Below are 19,505 nucleotides of genomic sequence, written 5' to 3' on the forward strand. Positions count from 1 at the left end.
CACTTGGGGCAGGAACTCGTCCCTGACTCGGAGTGGGCACTCCACCCTTTTACGGCTGAGGACCATGGCCTCAGATTTGGAAGTGCTAATTCTCATTCCCATCGCTTCACACTCGGCTGCAAACTGCTCCAGTGCAAGCCATCACCTGATGAAGCCAACAGAACCACAACATCCACAAAAAGATGAGACGAGATTCTGAGACAACCTAAGTGAAAGCCTTCTGCCACTTGGCTACGCCTAGAAATTCTGTTCATAAAAATTACCAACAGAATCCATGACAAAGGGAACTCCGAATTCCTCCCACACCAGGGTTTTTGCTTCAGCCACTGCCCAAGCCGCGTTTCGCTTGGCCTGTCGGTACCTATCAACTGCCTCCGAAGTCCCACAGGCTAACTAAGCCCAATAGGCCTCCTTCTTCAGCCTGGTGGCTCCCTTCACCTTTGGTGTCCATCATTTGGTTCGGGGATTACCACCACAACAGGCACCAACCACCTTGCGGCTGCAGCTCAATGCGGTGCCTTTGGCATTGGAGTTGCTGAACATGGTCCATTCAGACTCAATGTCCCCAGTCTCCCTCGGAATGCTGTTGAAGCTCTGCCGGAGGTGTGCATTGAAGATCTCGTGAACCAGGGCCTCTGCCAGGTGTTCCCAGTGCACACACACTATACGTTTGGGTGCACCAAGTCTGTCCAGCATCCTCCCCCGCTACCGGATCCTGACAGCTCAGTCCCTCTCTTTACTCAAGTGTCCAGAACATATGGCCGCAGGTCTGGTGATATGATTAGAAAATTGATCACCGACCTGCAGCCTAGGGTGTCCGGTTGCCATGTGCACTTATGGACTCTCTTATGTTCAAACATGGCATTCGTTATGGGCAAACTGTGGTTTGCACAGAAGTCCAACAACAAAACACTGTGGATCCGGGAGGCCGTTCCTCCCAATCACGCCCCTCCAGGTCTCACTGTCGTTGCCTACATAAGCATAGAAGTCTCCCAGTAGGAAAACAGAGTCCCCGGGTGGAGCACTCTCAAGCACCCCACCCAGGGACTCCAAGAAGGCTGGGTACTCTGAACCGCCACTCGATGCATAAGCGCAGATGACAGTCAGGACCCGTTCCCCAACCCGAAGGCACAGGGAACAAAACTCTCGTCCACTGGGAGAAACCCCAACAGGCAGCAAGCCAAAGGAATACTAGGATACTAGGATAATAGATTTTCCACTTTTAAAGAGTTAAAAAATTCATATCTGATATATGGAAAGGTCAGTGATGGTTTGAATCATTTTGAGGCTCTCACCAGAGACCAGAGTACCTTTATGGAACAGATATTTATACTACTAGGTGTAGGTATGAACTAGAGATGGACTGATCCGATATTACGTATCGGTATCGGTCCGATACTGACGTAAATTACTGGATCGGATATCGGTGAGAAATTAAAAATGTAATCCGATACATTAAATATATATAAAAAAAAAAAAACACCTCACAAAACTTGCGACACGGCGTAACTCGGCTCATAACGTAGCACGTTGGAGCAGTGTGCTCACCTGATAGAGCGGCTGTGTGTATTTGTAGCCTCGCTACCAAACCAGCATTTCATCTCCGAGGAAGTTATCCCAGAGAGAAGTAAAGCAAGTGTGTAAGTTCATCTCTGAATGTTTGTAAAGCGTTCCCATGTTAAGCTTAACAACCGATATATGGAGCGACTGCCTCTTCTCCCTCCCTCCCCTTCCTGCTGCTACTTCAATCGTGAAACTGATCAATGATCAGCTGATCGGCTTTTCTGTCGCGAGTCCGTCTCTCTTCTTTGTTTTTGGCCCACTTTGCACCAGAAAGAGGAAACCAGCGGCTGAACAACAGCAGCACGTTTAAGCTTGATAAGCTGTTGTTAGAATTTATTTAATATTACTTTCTACACCAGGATCCTTTTCTACGTAGCTGACGGCTGATAACTGTGCAGGGGCGGATCTAGCAAAGTTTAGCCAGGGGGGCCGATAGGGCATGAACAGGGAAAAGGGGGCACAAAGACATACTTTTCTTTCTTATTCTCATTTAAAATGTCTAGCTTTTAATAAATAATTATCTGAATCTTACACCCAAAGTTTTAATCTGATGTAAAATGTATAGAAGTCCATTACTGTATATAGTAACTGTTAAGTCTAATATACCCTAGTAAGCTATAGTACTTTTTCCTTTGGGAAAGTACCATCTGTGCACTCTGCAATTCTGTTGAAGAAAGATGTTGAATCTATTTAATTATTCTTGAAAAATAATTTAATTCTGTGCATTTTTTTTTCACCCTGCATCAAATTAAAGTTGATTACATCGATTAAGCATCATGAGGTGGAGGGTGGGGGGTGGTTCCCTATTTTTTTTTGCTGGGAGTTTGCAACCCTATTAGTTAGGTTGCTTAATATTTCTGCTAAGTACTCTTTAAAATACCAGAATAGGGAGGATGGAGTAGGTTTAAGTTTATTAGATTGATCAGTGTTGCTGAACTATAAAATATTTTGGGTGGAGTGTATTTTTTACATACAGGTATAACAGAATAGCTTTAGTGTTGTTGTTTATTTAAACTTGAGTATGAACTTATACAAAATGCAGCAAGATATAAAAAAAAAACAGTTTTATTGATTAAAAAACACACAATATCGGATTCATATCGGTATCAGCAGATATCCAAATTTATGATATCGGTATCGGTATCGGACATAAAAAAGTGGTATCGTGCCATCTCTAGTATGAACATGAGACCAGACATTCACAGCACACAGCATTTCCCTCTCAAAAATGAAACATAGAAAAAGCTTAACACATCCAAAGAGGATGTGTTAAGCTTTTTCTATTTATAATATGAAGTTTTCATGCTCTCATATTCTTAGAGAGCCCCCTCAAAGACAGAGAGTTTTCACAACCTCTCACCATTGGCTGAAAACGGCCATGCTGTAAGCATCTCTGACTGAAGTGTTCTTGTGCCTGAATAGAAGCAAAAGTCTGCAGCTACACATGTAGGAAGCTTTCACAGCAGCAGCACAGTAATGCTGATGGTTTTAAAGTGGCATGCTCACGGTTGTAAAGTTTGAGCATAAATCCAGATTTATCACCTGAAATCATCATTACCGGTGCTGCTTCCTGCCTCCAGTCAAACCTCAGCGGCTGTTTTCTCATGCGGAGCACGGACAGAGCTGCTGTTACAGGATGGAAGCAGGAATCCCTGAACGAGGCAGAGGGAGAGAGGAGCATCTGGCACCGAAGCAGGATTTTAAATGTGTGGTTGCAGTGATCAGAAACCGGCATCATGGAGCCATTAGCAGATGCAAATGAGAGCAGAACTGGCAGGCTGGTTTGTCTCACTCCATCTTTAACACACAAACACCACGCACACCAATACAATCACACACAGACTCCAACATCTGGACTGGGAGCAGTTTGTGCCAAATGTCTGACAGAACAAACTACCCACTGATTACTTAACTTTTCTTTGAGCTTCAACAATGACTTCTCATCCCAGGTTTTTCTCATCATATTATTTCCAGAAGCCTCCTGGTGGCTGTACCTTGATTTACCTGCCACAGCAATAAGCACCAAGAGATAAAGGCCCCAGATCTGCTAACTCCATACTGTGAAATTAGAGGGATGGCACTAAAATCTACTTGTATAGGTTTATGCCTTTGGTATACACCAAAAACCGCATACAGCTAAAGTGAAATAAAACTTTCAGAAACTTTTTTTAAAATCAGATTCCACATTGTTAATTCAGAAGTTGATATAAATCCCTTTGGCAGTAATTACAGCTTTCAGTCTTCTTGGGAACGTCTCTGCTGGCTTTGCACAGCGGGATTTACAGAGGTTTATCCCATCCTTCTTTGCAGATCCTTTCAGAGAAGGAGATTTTCATGTGAGACCAGGTGTGTGACCATTCAGGCAAAACAAATGTTTAGATGCTAGGCGAAAATACCACTTCATGTCAAGAAGGGGGAGGTCTGCACAATGTTATTAACTGTAAACCACCTTCAGCTCCCTTCATTTCCAGATATCTGACCTATTTATTTGGGGAAACAGCCTCCATGGTCAGAGAAAAACAAAAAGACAAACATGACTCTGAATATAATTATTTATTCCAGTCCAGTCCAGGAAATGTACACATATGTTCTCAGAAGGTATAAAATTTGTCTTTAAATAAGTAATTGTTCCATTTCATATAATTGTAAATTCTCATGATTTCATTAAAACCCCTGAAGCTGACATATGACACCACAAAAGAACCAAAATCATCAAAGAGCAAAAAAATTAAAGTTAGTAGAGTTAGCAAAAGCCGTCCAGCAGTTTGCAACCTGACTTTGGGTCTTTATGAAGGACTTGCTCTTAAGTACATTCTTTTTTTTTTTTTTAATTTATTTTATCTGCTTTATATTAAAAAGAAAAACTGCAATAAAAGAAATGCTTGTTGTAAAGTTTGCACAGAGAGAGGATTAAAGGCTTTGGTTGCTTCAAGCTGGTTCAGGCTCCACTTATTGCTACTGTAGCCTCCGATGTCAGAGGCCTTGTTGCTGGTATTGTTGTCATTATTGCTGTGGTTGTTGCTCCCACTGTTGCTACTGTGACTCTGGAAAAAAAATATTGTTTCCAGATGTTTAGAAATGTCAAGTGCAAAAAAGATTCCACAACAGGAAGGTTGAAGCAATCATCCACGGAGACAATGGATCAGAACGGGTGACGTTTGGGCTGTGGGAGGTCTGGTTTTTGGTTTTTTGTCTGGATTAAGATGAAGATGGTGATAACCCTGAGGCTGGTGAACAGAGGAACTCTGGAGAGACACAAAGAAAGAAGAGGAGTTACTATGACAGTTCACCTCTGAGTTTGAAGATCTTTAAAAGACGGGCTGTTCTGTCAAGCAACCTTCGAGTTCAGTTTCTATTTGCTTAAACTGTAAAAACTAAAAAAAAAAAATGCGCTTCATAAATTCAAAAAGCATTTAGGTTAAAATTAACTCTACCCCAGCCCTACAGCAGGCTTGACCAGGGGGCCAGGCCCTTTCTGTTAGGCGCCTTTCTGCCTGAAATAGAGATTTTTAGATCATTAGTCTATATGTCATGTTATATGTCTAATATCTTTCTTTGAAATCGCACATTTTATAACCTGTAGTGAGCAACGCTCAATCAGTGAACTGACTGATGTGCCTCATTAAATGTTTATGTGAGAGTGCACAGAGACCAGAAGCCTGGATTAAATGAAGAAAAAAAAAAAAAGTTACCACCATTGTACTAGTCCTTTTCTGTGACTGGGGCTTTAATGTTTGTATAGTCAGCAAACACAAAGAAAACCCAGCTTTGCTGAATTTATTGCTCAGCACACTCACTGATCCTGAGATTAAAACTTTTGGATCATGGTGTTTCTTAACCTACATTTTTACTTGTGGTTACATGAGATAAGCCTATTTTACTTTTTGAGATAATCAGGCCTCCTTTGTCCATCTTTTTTGCATGACAAGACAATGCTCTTGGGAAAAGGGAAGATATTTTAAATTTTGGAATTAGTGTTTGAGTTTGGTTGGGATTATTTAGAAAAACTGTCCGAAAAAATATTTAAAAAGCTGCAACTTTTGTGTAGGCATTAATGAAGTGCATGCAAGCACTGATATCTTCCCAACAAATAGATTGTGAGGCTCTGTGGAGACCTCTGAATAAAACTCTGCCTCCCACTTCCTTCTTTATAAACCCCAAATTGACTCATTAAGTTCATCTTAATAAAATCCCACAAACTAACTGCTGTGTTTCTCCCTCCTTCTGCAGAATAATAAACATTCGCCTCTGGACACATTGAAATATCCAATTAATGCACTGAGCTTCTATGTTAATCATTAGCTCCTCCATTAACCCCTCCCCACCTTCTCCTCCTCCTCCCTGCTACATTAACGAGGAGGGTGGAGCTACAATTAGGACCGCTTGTCTGCGGAGGCCTTTTGCCTGTACAGAAAACATTTTAATTATATGTAAAACATCAGAGTGAAGCGTTCGCTCAGCAGGAGAGCAGGGGTGATATCACACACTTCATATGTTCTGCTCCTCCTCCTCCTCCTCAGCCTCCCCGTCCTCCTCAGCTTAACAAAGAAGTTTGAGCACACTGCTGACCACTAAGTTTTCAATTTTCCCAATGTGCCATTCTGAATCCCCGTTTTTCTAATACTGAACAAAATCCATTTTTATTCTCATTCTTGATCTTTCAAATATCTAATTAAGCCATTGTTAATCCATCATTGTGGCATTTTCAAATCCTTCCTCCTTCATTTCCTTTCCATTTTCCACCATAAATCTCTTTTGAATCCATCATCCTGCCGCTTTGAACCCCTATTGATGCTTTCACTTTGCCACTTTGAGCTCTAACTTTAGTCATCCCTGTTAATTATCATCCTGAATTATTTATTTGCCATTGTAGTCGCCCTCTGTACCTTCTGTTTTAAATATTTAATTGTGCCATTTGATTCCCTCCTTCATGCAATTTGTCATTCATTCAGGCTTGTTTGAGTCCTCCCTTGTTTATATATGGAATCACCCCGTTCTTTCAGTTCTCAGCCCTATACTGGTCTCACTTTTCCATTTAAGCTTACTTTTCCATTTAATTTAATGATTAATTTGATTACATTGGATTACATTTTTCTCTATTTGAACTGGTAATATGCCATTTAGAATCCCACCTTCTTCACATTTTAGATGTTTCTATTGTATTCAATCCAATTTCTTTCTCCAGTTGTTTTTTTTTCACAGTGCAATCATTGGTTTCTAATGATTTTGAATCATCTGTTTTATGATGAGCCTACTTAAAAAGGTTCATTGTGCCATTCAGAATCCTTACTTCATCTCACTTTGAGTCAATCCACCTGAAATACTCAACCTCTGTATTTGTATTTTTATTGTGCTGTTCTGAATCCCTACTTTGTATTTCTTTTCAACACAAATGTATATGTTGACGAATCCTTCATTAGCTGACTTTGAATGTCTCATCACAACATTTATAATCCCCTCTAGGGATGGGTACCGGTATCCGGTGCCATTATGACATATTATGATTTATCTGCATTAAATCTGTATTCTTTTGTTGGTTTGTTATTGTTGTTTATCTTTTTAGTCTTTTTTTTCATCCCCAGTTTCTACTTCTTTTGAATCATTGATTACATGATGACAAATCCTTTGAATGACTTGCTAGGGGATTCAACGGAGGCTAACAGACTGCCTCCTTCATTCTGATTTTGGTTCACTTTACCTGTAACTGAACCTACAACCCCACAGTTAAACATTTTTATTTTTAGACCCTTCCTGTGCCATCGTGCATCCTTCAGATTTGCTAGTGTTGCCAAATCCAGACTTAATGATGAACTCTTTGTTGTGCTGTGTTAGTGTTTCTTTGTTTTACTGTTTCAGTATTAATGCATGTGAATGTTTTCTTCCTTCACTGTTTCCATGTTTCGGTCTGATAATCCTCAGCTCACTCTTAATTACTCCCTAATAATTAGAAAATCCTGATAATCTGCTGCTTAATCGAGGCAATTCAGCTAACTGACAGCACACACTCACACACACTCAGCAGTTATCAGCCTCATGAATGGCTTTGAAGCAGATAATTCTCTGTGTCTCAACATGCACTAATTACCAGCAGCTGAAAAATGCTGCAGGAGTCTGAATCAGCTCCTCTGGAAATTACAAGATACACAGCTAATATTCACACATACACAGACACACAGAGAGAGAGAGAGAAAGATGCTGGTGTGTGTTTGTATCGGTCACAGTCTTTCCTCAGTCAGCAGTGTGAATCTTTAGTCTCGATCAGATAAAAACGGCAGTCTGCTCATTTTAAAGGGACAGTTCAATATTTAGTGCAGAGTGCAGAAATGCCAATGAGAAATGTTTCATCTCACATAGAAACTCTTACACTCTTAAAAGCAGTACACAGAAAGCCCACAAGACATGAAAAACCAGCGCCACTTTTCAGTCTTTTCAGGCTATGGACAACAGCTCCTAATGCAATGAGACTGACCTGTTAATATTTGGCCAAATTTGGCTAACAGCTGATCATCGAGCTTAAACATAGAAGCACGAAGCTGTGACCACTGACCGAAGGTTTATTAGTTTGAAAAGAATAAAGAATAAAGAGTGAGTTAAACCTAAACCCATCTGTTTGCACAAAAACTGCTTCTTTATTTTGTCACCATCTTTAAATTTCCTGCAGACTAACAGCAGACGCTCTCTTTCTCTCTTCCTAGCAGAGATGCCAGCATGCAGGAAGGAGTCTAAAGTGGGCCTCTTCCCACCTGTATTTACTAGAATTACTTTTTAAGGCTTTTTAAGGTTTTTTGTCAATTTCGATTATTCATATAAAATATACATCTCCACCTAAATCATTCATATTACAATAGATTGAACCACACAATAATGTTTTTTCCTGCACATAAAGAATTTTGTGTGGTACCAGTACTAACGTAACTCACATCAGCACTTCTGGTAATGAAAACTGATGCATTCAAAGAAAAGAACACAGTGCCGTTAGACATGTTTGCCTGCATCGTTCATGGCAGCAGTATTATAATGTGTTATTGCCACCTAGTGTAGCATGTTTCTGAGTAAGCGCAGAATGTAAAGGGTTTCACAAAAGATAGAGAATGGCAGAAGCCAACTCAGCCAGAAAACCAACATAAATAAATTAGCAGGACGCTGCAAATAAGAGTCAGAGCAGCAGGAAGCAAAGCAAACAGTGTGAGAATTCGACAAAGATTTAAAAGGGTTGTTTCAACAGCTCAGAAGCACAAACACACACATACACACAAAAACACACACAGAAAGTGAGAGAGAGAGAGAAGCTGCCCACTGCCCCCTCTCTCTGGTCCAGCTATAAAAACCCATTAGTAATCACTCCTCGACTCTCAGTGGCTCTTTTCGCCCAAATGACTTCCATCCAGCCAATCTGCATAAATCTGCATTAATGGACAATTTTCCCTCCACAGAAAACAAATGTGCTTTAAAAAAAGCCTCCTTATCTGTCAGCTTTTAGAGGAAGCATCAGCACACGCACTCACACAAAGACACACACACATATACGTGACTGCAGCCTCTATTAACAACAGATAAATCCCAACAGACATATCATGACACGCTTACAAAAGCAATATAACACGAGTGCCGGACAGAAGAGCGCCATGATGCTGATGCTTCAGCTGCTGTATCCTCCCACAGACTGTACGGGAAACATGCACACGGCCACGGGAACTCCACTTCAGCTTTATGCCCTTCGCCATGTTGGTTTGTTTTCTGGAGCCAGAGGAGCAGTTAGAAGGTCAAGTGCTACGTTAATGGGCAATGCTAGGAACCTTTGGTTAGTAAGGTGACATTTACTGTTTAGACACATGGACTGCAGTACTGGACTTTTCTAGAGGCGCAGGTGAAAACATGATGTCAGGTTGGACTTTAGCCAGTCTTTAACCTGCAACTCCCTCGCAGAAATGTGTGACGTTGGACTGCACCAGTGCAATAATAATCCAGTTAAGAACAGTCTGCAGGGACTCTGGATGGTTTAAAACATGAACATAGGTACCCTGTCATCACCCAATGGCCTCTGAAGTCTGGCAAACATGTTCATTAATCCAAACTAACTCAGGTGACACCTTCCTCCAACACCAGCAACCAACAGTCAATCAAAGCGGAAACATCCCAAACTTTAAGCTGTGGTTCAGGTGGCAGAGGGGGCCATCATGAAATCACACCAATGTTTAACCAGCCAGGTCTGTTCTCTTCGAGTCTTCTTTGTGGGTAAAAACCCTACGAGGTCTGAAACTCTGCAGCAAAAACCTTTTCATTCTGAAAACAGCCTCTGGTCTGCTGCGCCGTCCCGTTGCCACGGCGACCTTGACCTGGATAAGCAGCCGGAAAATGGGCGAGATGATGGATGGCTGTGTGAACTTCTGAAAGTAAATGTTTTTTAATCTGGTTTTGTTTACGGGCTCCGCAGAGTGAAACATAGGCAATAACCAAACAAACTGTAATACAACACACGCATTAACCACCGAAACTCACACACGCACACAACCCCACGGCCCATCAATCACACACACGGACACACTGCTGCGCTGCTACATAGCTGAGTTTCAATCAGACGCTGAGAATCTCATCAGCATTCACAACAAGTCTCACCAAACACACACACACACACACACACACACACACACACACACACACACACACACACACACACACACAAGGTTCTGCATCATTCAAGACATTTAAAGGTTATACATTATTCTATTTATTCCTTGTTCCTGTTTGATTCATGTTGTTTGCTTTGTTTGCTTTTCGATCCTAGGGGTTTGTTTGCCAGGCAGATCACGTGACTTTTATTTACCTATCTTGCATCACAGAGTGAGAGAACTTTTAGAAGCCTCTAGCAGATTTTGCAATATCAGCTGAACAGCTTGGTCCACATTTGCCAGTTTTGTAGTTGCAAACAAACAGAAGAAAGTGCAGTCTGTCACATTGGATGCTGATATAATGTCCTTCATTTCGCCGATCGCCGGATGAAGTCAGGAGTTGTTTTTGTTAGTTAAACATGTAAGTGACAAAGTCTGAAGTCTTGAAATGACTTGATGTCCCAAACATACACATTTTGAAGCTTTGAAATGGAGTAGACAAATCGCTAACATTAGCAAACAAACATCAAAAGTTAAGCTTCTGGAGTGGCTTTCCCAAAGCTCTTTTCTCTGTATTATTGTAGGGTCTTTTCCATATAAAGCATCTTGAGGAGACTTTTGTTGTGATCTGGTGATATGAACTGAACTGTATTGACTTGAATTGATGACAGCCAGGAAAGGATGATATCTAAAAAAAAAAAAAAAAAAAAAAAATTCACCCCATCTACAGGTGACCTTTTCACATGCACTTCTTCACGTGGCCACCAGAGGTTATTAAAAGTTAAGTACACATTGTAACAAGCTGCTCGCAGCAGTGACCTGTGACACTGCTTAAAAATCACTCCACAGAAACTTTATTTCCTGTCTTTCACAGATATTTCACCTCTGGCTCTCCTATTCTGGAAAGCACGTTGAGTTACCATGACTACCAATTAACGTCATCTCTCCAGTCCTATCGGCAGCTCATGTGCACATTGGAGATGGCGTCTTTAACCCGTTCATACTCATTTCTCCCATGTCTCACCTGTCTTGTCTTCAGGCCTTCTTCCCCTCGAGCAGCTCTCGGGTGTTTTCGGCGGCCCGCGCCAAACCGTCAGCCATCAGCGCTTCCTCCAGACTCCTCCTGGCCTGGTACACTTTCATTTCCTGCTCCCTGGATGCGCGCACACACACACACACACACACACACACACACACGTCTTTTTCTATTAAGATGTCTTTACTATTACTCCTAGTCCACAGTCTGCTGGTTTCTCCTGACAGTTTTAATTTAATATAAAGACCATTTTTATAAAATACAAACCTGAAGCAACTTTATTAATCAGAGCAAATGTATCAAAGCCTGCAGACTAATCCTGCACCTGAAGCACTAAATCTTAATACAACAATGATGAACAGAAAACATAAATCATAGAAACTGACACCTACATTAAAATGAATAAAATTAGAGTACACAGTTCTGATTTTGTGTGTCAGGTGTGTGTAGCAACAAAAGACTGGTGTCTTCCAGTAGGACTGGCTGATTGGATGCATTTATCAGCCTGCAAGGACTGGTCGAGTCCATCACAGTGTTTTGGTTTTTTTGTCAGTTTTTTGCAATTTCAATAGTTTAATCTTAACCTTGTATTTTGTGTCATGACTGGATATTACAGATGCACATAGCTTTTGGGTATGAAAACTCGAATTATTTTGCCTCAATATGCATCCTTTTTATCAGCCAGCAGGGGGCGACTCACAGAGCTGCAGCTGTGTAGAAGTCTGTGCGAAAATGGCTACAGGTTCACTTGATTTATGAGCACTGCAAGCACTTTCCTGCTGAGTTTATGGTCTCAGTCGCTAGGTCAAGTCTTACTGAACATGATACCAAGTTCATTTTGTAAATTATGGTCCCTGGTGTGGTGTGCTCACATTAAACACGAAGCAGTTACGCTCAAAGTCTATGCAAATCCACTCCAGGTGGCATAAATAATGCAGAAAATTGTAAGACTTCTAGTGAAAAACTGAAAGTAAGTCTGTTCCAGTTGTCGGATATTTAAAAAATGCAAAGTGCTTCTAGGTTTATGGGCTTGGTTATGCATTATTCATACTGAATAAGATGCTTCATCCACTTTCTACATTTTGATCATTCTGGTTCAAAAACAAGAATTATCCAGGACACTTATCCAGAATACTCACTGGCTAATGACTTGCCAATGATTGTTGTGTCATTATCCAATGATCTTCAGTGAAGAAGACAAACTGAGGACATATTTATCACTTTTATATAAAAATACTGTTCTAATTAAATGCATTTATGCATGTAAACACCAGACTGTAAAACCCATTCTGATGTAATCAAAATGAAGACATTATGTCCCACATGGTCACGGTGATGAATTTCTGGCTGTCCACATACTTTTGCAGATGAATTCTACTCTTGATTGATCCATTAATCAGACTGAGTTTAAAATTCAAAGTTACTTTAAAGCAAACGTGTAAGCCTTTCTCTCTGTGCTGAACCATCCTTTATAGAACACAGACTCAGCCTCATGTGTACATCTGAGTCTGAACTGGATCAAGAAACAAAACACAGTCAATTCAATCCAAAGATGCTTGTCATAGGATAAATAAGACTCTTAATTAAAAACTGAGATTAAAAAAATGAGAAATTGTGTCAAACAGAGGGAGAAAAATATGAATAAGCTTACCAAAATGAAAACGTGAGATTTCGAAAACAGAGCCGTGTGGGCCTGATGTGCCACAGGAGGAAGAGGTGGTGGAAAGATAAGGAAGAGGAGGAGGGAGAGGAAAGGAATGAGAGCAATTTAAGATGACAAGCACATTCAACTGAAGAGAGAGAGGGAGAGAGAGAGAGAGAGAGAGGGAGAAGGAAAGAGAGAAAGAGGGGGTAAGAGGTAAGAGGGAGAGAATGGGAAATTAATGGAGGGGAGAGATAAGGAAAGGAATAGGAGGAGGCGAGATGAAGAAAACAGAGGAGGAGGAGGGGTGGAAATGAAAATGGGAGAAAGATGAAGGTGGGAAAACAAAGGAAGAGGGGGATGAAACATGGGAAGGATGAAACATGGGAAGGATGACACCGATAAAGTAAGGAAGAATGAAACAGTAAAGAAAGGAGAAGCGGATGGAAGAAAAACATCAAGAAATATAAGAAAGGATTACAAGGGGAAAAGGAAAGGAGCACAGAAAAAAATGAATGAAAACAAAATAAGATTAGGAAGGAATGAATGGAAGAGAACGAAGGGAAAGGGAGTAAAAGAGGTGAGAAGAAAATAGGAAGAAAAAGGGGGAGGAGAGAAGATGGGAGGGAAGGATCTCATGAGGTATTCAAGTGATTCTGCTGTAATGGCTTTGGCCAGCTGTTCTCACCACTGGACACACACACACACACACACATATATTATATATATATATATATACACAGCCAGATGTGTGACCCCACAGTGCCTCCTGCTGTCAGCATGTATTAATTGCATTCGTGCTTTATAGGGACCCTGGTCTGGCAACATAGAAAGCAGCAGCAACAGGATGGTACTGGAGAATCAGCTGCTTCACTTTTTAGATAAATTAGACTATATCAAGCCCACAGGCATTCAAAGCAAATAGGAAATAGGAGCCCTGATGTCCTTATAAATCAAGAAGTCCTGGTGTCCCATCTACGGTTTTGTGTAGGATAAATATGCCCCTGGAAACTGGGCTTAAAACGAAGTCCTTATAGAAGTGTGTCATGTAATTCAAAATCTAAATCTAAGTACCAGACGAATAAAAAACTACAATTTTAATCAATTAAACTAATTAAACTTAGCAGACACTTCTTGTACTAACTGTTAGCACAGTTAACTGCACAGCAGCCCTTTACTGTCAGATAACTACATTAGAAATCCTCACAAAGGCTCCAGCAGCATAAACAGTTAAGAGGCATTATCTGATATCCCCGTGTTGATGAAGTTCCTAAATCATCATAACAATGTTGCTCCAGGATGAAAATCACAACTAGCCAATGAGCTGTCTGAGCACTCAGTTAGCATTAGCCAAGAAGCTAACTAGAAAGAAAACACGTCCAGAAGAGTGTTTTATATAAACAAAAGCATTTTTTTCTCCCATATTACAAAGCTGTGACATGACAACTACATGACTGGTCAGTTGTTGTTGATCTTGGACCAACATTATTATGATGATGAGCAACAAACCCAACACAGGGATATCAGATACACCATTCAGAAATCCAGCTCAGCGCCTCAAAATAGCTGAGTTGACACCTAGCAAACAGCTAGCTGGCAGCTACAGCCGCCTGTGTCGTCATCCACCTGTCAATGCAGCTACACGCTAACTTATCCAGGCTAATGAATTTCTAAACACCACCATGTATATAGTTGTTATGGGAGTACAAACAGAGCTATAGAGATCAAACCTCTTTTCGTATCAGGCTGTAAGCTTCTACTGCAAAGGTGGACATTGAAACACTGGAATCTTTGGAGCCAACCTGAAGTGGCCATTAAACGGGCTGTAGCTTTTGGCACGTAGAGGAAGAACCACATACTTGCTGGGAATCACAGTAATAATGGAGGTAATTATGACCTGTAGCTAAAATGCTAATGTCTTCAACCTCTCATATGCAGGTCATTTGGAGCAGATAAGAACAGACTGTGAACATTTTTGGCTCAAGACTTTTTTAGCAGTTTGATATTAAATTGAATCATATGTTTCATGTGAATTTCCCAATGTGGCCTCTTTTCTTCCCCCCCTCCTCCTTTGACTCCCTTCATGCTTCATTTCTCCTCATCTCTCCTTGTCCGTCTCCTATCTCATCACCTTCTCATCCTCCCCTCTCACTACAACTGATTACTCCCCTTACCCACCATGCATCAGTCATCAACCCTCATCTGTCTCATCCTGGAAGGCAACAGAAATCATTTTGAGTTTTATCAGAGGCTAGAAGGAATGAGAATTTACATTTTTCCATGTCTAACACACAAAACGCAGCTATGCTCATCAAATGCCATCACCGTCTAACAGAGAAAATGCATCACATAATTGTGTTCAATCTCATTGGTTAGCTCATACAGTATTAGCCTACTCACCAAGCATTATTGGACTGATACAGTGGATCCAGAAAATATTCAGAACACTTCACTCTCTATGTCTTATTGTGTTCTAGAAAAATCATATGCTTTTCAAGCAATCTACAATTAAGTGGAAACAGCTGCTTTTCACTTTAATAACTCTTCAGGTGTGTCCATAACTAACTCAACACCTGGAGAATCTGCCAAAAACATTGATCAGGCCTACATTGTAGAGAGAGCACACCTGTATATTCTCAAAGAGGATTAAAAGTAAACTGGGATAAACATCCACTTCACATTCCAGATAAACAACGTCAAGCCCACGAGCATTTAAAATCATTAAAAAACAATAGAGACTAAAAAATATATCATAATCTTTGTTGTCCTGGCTTACATAAAATTATAAGTACACTAATATTAATACACTGGAGCTTAAACCTGCTTAAACTGGTTTGTGGACATCTCCACCACATGTAAGGATGGGTATCGAAACCCGGTTCTTGTTGAGAACCGATTCCCACTGTTTCAATTCCTTGGAATCGTTTGCCATTTTTGCAAACGATTCCCTTATCGATTCCAGTCGCCCCGAATGACGTCACCACGTTGCGGAGCGTCATTTACCTGGCAGGGCGCCTAAGCAGCTCAAACGCTCAAAAGTTTGGTTATACTTTACGAGAACGGATGACAACAGGGCAACTTACAATACTTGCAAAGTAGATATTTCATTTAAAGGAGGAAACACTACGAATATGCAAAAGCATTTGCTCACAAAACACGCGATAACCTTAAATGAATGTTGTGTTTTTAATTCCGCTCCGGACTCGTGCATCTAAACCCAGCAGCAGCGGTAACGTTTGCACGTCCTCTCCCGTTAATGCAGCAGGTAAATAGTCAACTAACAGTGCATATTATGTTAGCGCGATCTGCCTTATTACAAAACCTGCCATTACTGTGCACTGCATTTAGGTGACCATGATGAGAGAGAGAGAGTCTGGCTGGCAGTTCTCGCTGCAGTCTACCGGTAGCGTCTCCTTTCAGGCCAGGATAGACGAATGTCACCGAGCAGTGACTAAGTTTGTGGTCAAAGGCTTGCACCCATTTGCCACAGCAGATGCCCCCGATTTTTGGTAAGTGAATGTGTTTAATTGTAGGCAGGGACATTACAGTATATTCTTATGTAATTGCTACAGAATAATTTGTTATGTTAAGAATATTTATTTTATTATTTTACATTTACAATTTTTTTTCCCCAGGGACCCTGTGACACCCCTTTGAAGAGCCGTAGGCTGTGGATCTCTTAAGATCTCACTGTTGGGTTTGTAAGGCCATGTTACTCCTAAATTTCTATCTTGTTCAAAGAGAAGATATAAAACAAAGTTCTAAGCTAATCGACCTTAGTGCTCTCCTTTTTTTAAAATAAGAATCGATAAGAGAATCGATAAAGAATCGAATCGTTAAACAGAATCGAAAATGGAATCGGAATCGCGAAAATCTTATCAATACCCATCCCTAACCACATGTGCTGAAAGTTAGGATATTTGGATGGGAGATTAGCTGTTAGCTAACACGAGCAAACACAAAGCCACAGACATCTATTTATTTGTTCAGTATTAGTAATAGATTCATACAATACTAGAATTTCACTCACCAAAACTGGAGCACAAACTTCTTAGATAGTCTGAAACATGTACTTGACGACTTATAAGACCTACTAATACATGAACAACTGAAGAACAAATCTGGTGACCTTGGGAGCCTCAGACAAACCTCAGAACTACCGGAGTGAGATCTGAGTTTGCTCCAGTTCTACTGGAGCTTGAATAGTTATGTCAAGACGAATTGGATATAACTGACAAATTCAGGTTTCCAAAGCTTGCCTGAAGAGACACAAAGCTGTAACTACAAACAAATCCTGTTTTCTCTTTGTTACGCTATCCCTTAAAATGTGCAAAAATTAAAGAGGAGTTTCTAAATCTACAAAACCTGCAGAACATCAACGCCTTATGCCCCTCAAAGGACGATGGGAACCATCCATGCTTACAAGCTGGATGGACGCATTCTGTTTAAAACTGGTGATGATGACATCTCTTAAGACGAATTTAGCTGCACACGCAGGAAAGCCCACTTTGAGGCTCCAGTGAGAAATAGTGACAATCCATTAAGGGTAAAACTAAGAATTAACGAGGTTTCAGTAAGGCTAGCATGAGTCCATGACTGTTGCTCATAGACTCTTAGGTTGGAACTCATATGTAGTTAACTTTAGAAGCTTATAGTCTGCATCTTTATCCTACAGTAAGGATCTGTAGCTACTGTCATATTTTGAAATATTTTATTCTGAGTGTATCTGAGAGCTTTGTGCTGAGCTGTGATTTGTCACTTCTGTGTGTGATTCAACTGAGGGCACAAGTAGCATTTGAAATACTGATAAATGATAAAAGACGGTCTAAAGAGTCATAAATGTCAGTTATGCAGCCACAATAAGCTGCTGGTCATGCTGAGCTGAATGAGAGTGAAGCAGAAAAATCTGAGTGCACTAAATAGAAAAAAGAAGAAAAAAAAAAACCTTTTTTAAATTACAGCTTTTCCATTTGTAAGAGGGGCAACATAATAATAAAAGGAGTGAATCACAGAGCACATAAATCAGCACAAAAGTTACTAGAGAATTTTTAAGAGCACTTGCAGCAATTAAAATTTCTGCAAATATTCACACAAGTACAAAGGTTCAAGGATAACAGTTTTTTTTTTTTAAGTTTAAGTAAATAGAAGTGCAGAATAAATCGCCACTAAAAACAGCTTCATCATTCAGGAGGAAAACCTGCTCAAACACACTGAAGGTGAAGATGAATATAACTTCTCTGAGTCACTGAGTGACAAAAACAAGAAAAGCAGGACTCCTGATTCTTAAACACAATAATAAAGATTGCTTATTTTGGACCAGATGAACAGAACCAGGTCACCAATGTCTTCTTGGATGTTAAAGGGCTAAAGAAACATCACCTTTACATTTAAATACAGTGAAAGGGTTAAAGGTGAAAGTCTGTCTTTTGAGTCTATTACAAAGACTTTTACTCAGCTCAGCCATTCTCCAATTCATGTTTACCCCCTCAGCTATTTTCTGTTGATCTGAGATCTGAACTGTACACAGCCATCAAATCTAAAATCGTGTTAGATGTGGTTCATAAAGTGAAACCTTACTCTGTGTCCCAGTTACACCTCAGCACTGCGTTAAATATGCAAACATGTCTCTTTGCCTTTCTTTCACACAACATCTGACAATTTTATTTGGTTGTGAAACCGTCTGATCAGTCAAGGACACAGACTACCCTATCAGCTGACAACTTTTTAAATATGTTTAAAAAAAACATGTTAATGTTATTTATAGGGATGGGTACTGGTATCCGGTGCCATTATGACACCGGTTCTGACATAAACGGTAGTAGCCAGACCAAAAAGCAGCGCACATTTCGGTGCTTTATTTCGGTGCTTTTTTTTTCCTGAGATGTCATACATTTTGGATTCTAGCCAACCATTTTACCTTTTCAAGCGTAGTAGGCGGGCCCAGGTACGTACGTTCTTTTAGAGCAGAGCTACAGATTAAAAATGCCCAAGGCGAAACGGTCAAAGTCTGGCTGTACTTCACAGCAAAAGATGCAAACTCAGCAGCCTGCAACAAGTGCTTTAAGGTGATACTGTGATACTGTGCAAAGGAGGTAACTCCTCGAATCTAATGAAACACCTGGCGACGCATAGCGTTTTTTTAAAAGCCGAGAAATGCACCATATTTGATAGCTTGCTGCGAGACCTCACACCGTGCACATCTACTGCGGGTGTGGTGCCTGTTATCGGACCTGGAGTTAGCAACATCCCCCAAAAACCCGAAGAGGAGAGTCCTGGCCCCTAGCCCTGCCAGCGTAGCAGAAATGATGAGGATGATGATGGCAGCAGCAGCCGTTCTTCTCTGCGTGAGTAGCTTAATGTTGTTCGTGTGTAATTTACGTTGAGTAAATAATTAAATTAATGCATGTAAGGTGAACTAGCAAACACGCGGCTGTCTTCTTGTTTGATGGCAGATACTCCCTTCACCCTGGCCAAAAAGGCTAAAATGACCAAAGAAAAAGTGGAAAACAGTTAAACATGAGAGGTTTTTGGACAAAGTTTGTGTTTTTTCCATTGATTAAGCACTGCTTCCAGCCAAGAGTGATACCATATATGCCCTATAGCTGCAGAAAAGGCTAACATTGTTATCTTTTTACAAAAAACAGCTGAACATGAG

General features: G+C 40.6%; 1 protein-coding gene across 3 annotated transcripts in view; it reads right to left on the bottom strand.

Annotated features, from left to right (window-relative positions):
- Positions 1–4,101: 4,101 nt before the first annotated feature.
- The window catches only part of mbd2 (methyl-CpG binding domain protein 2), a 31,574-nt gene continuing 16,170 nt past the window's right edge, over positions 4,102–19,505 (bottom strand). Inside the window, exons 6-7 of one of the 3 annotated variants that reach the window (XM_003440244.4) lie at positions 11,197–11,325; positions 4,102–4,808 (exon numbers count right to left, since the gene is read on the bottom strand). In XM_003440244.4, the coding sequence (XP_003440292.2) occupies positions 11,208–11,325 (118 nt within the window). In that variant the 3' untranslated portion in view covers positions 4,102–4,808; positions 11,197–11,207. Of the gene's footprint in view, positions 4,809–9,654; positions 10,861–11,196; positions 11,326–19,505 lie in introns of those variants that run through there. The other 2 variants (XM_013268546.3, XM_013268547.3) reach the window with 2 other exon arrangements.

This window comes from Oreochromis niloticus, linkage group LG7 (genome assembly GCF_001858045.2).
Source record: "Oreochromis niloticus isolate F11D_XX linkage group LG7, O_niloticus_UMD_NMBU, whole genome shotgun sequence".
In the NCBI taxonomy this organism is placed as follows: domain Eukaryota; kingdom Metazoa; phylum Chordata; class Actinopteri; order Cichliformes; family Cichlidae; genus Oreochromis; species Oreochromis niloticus.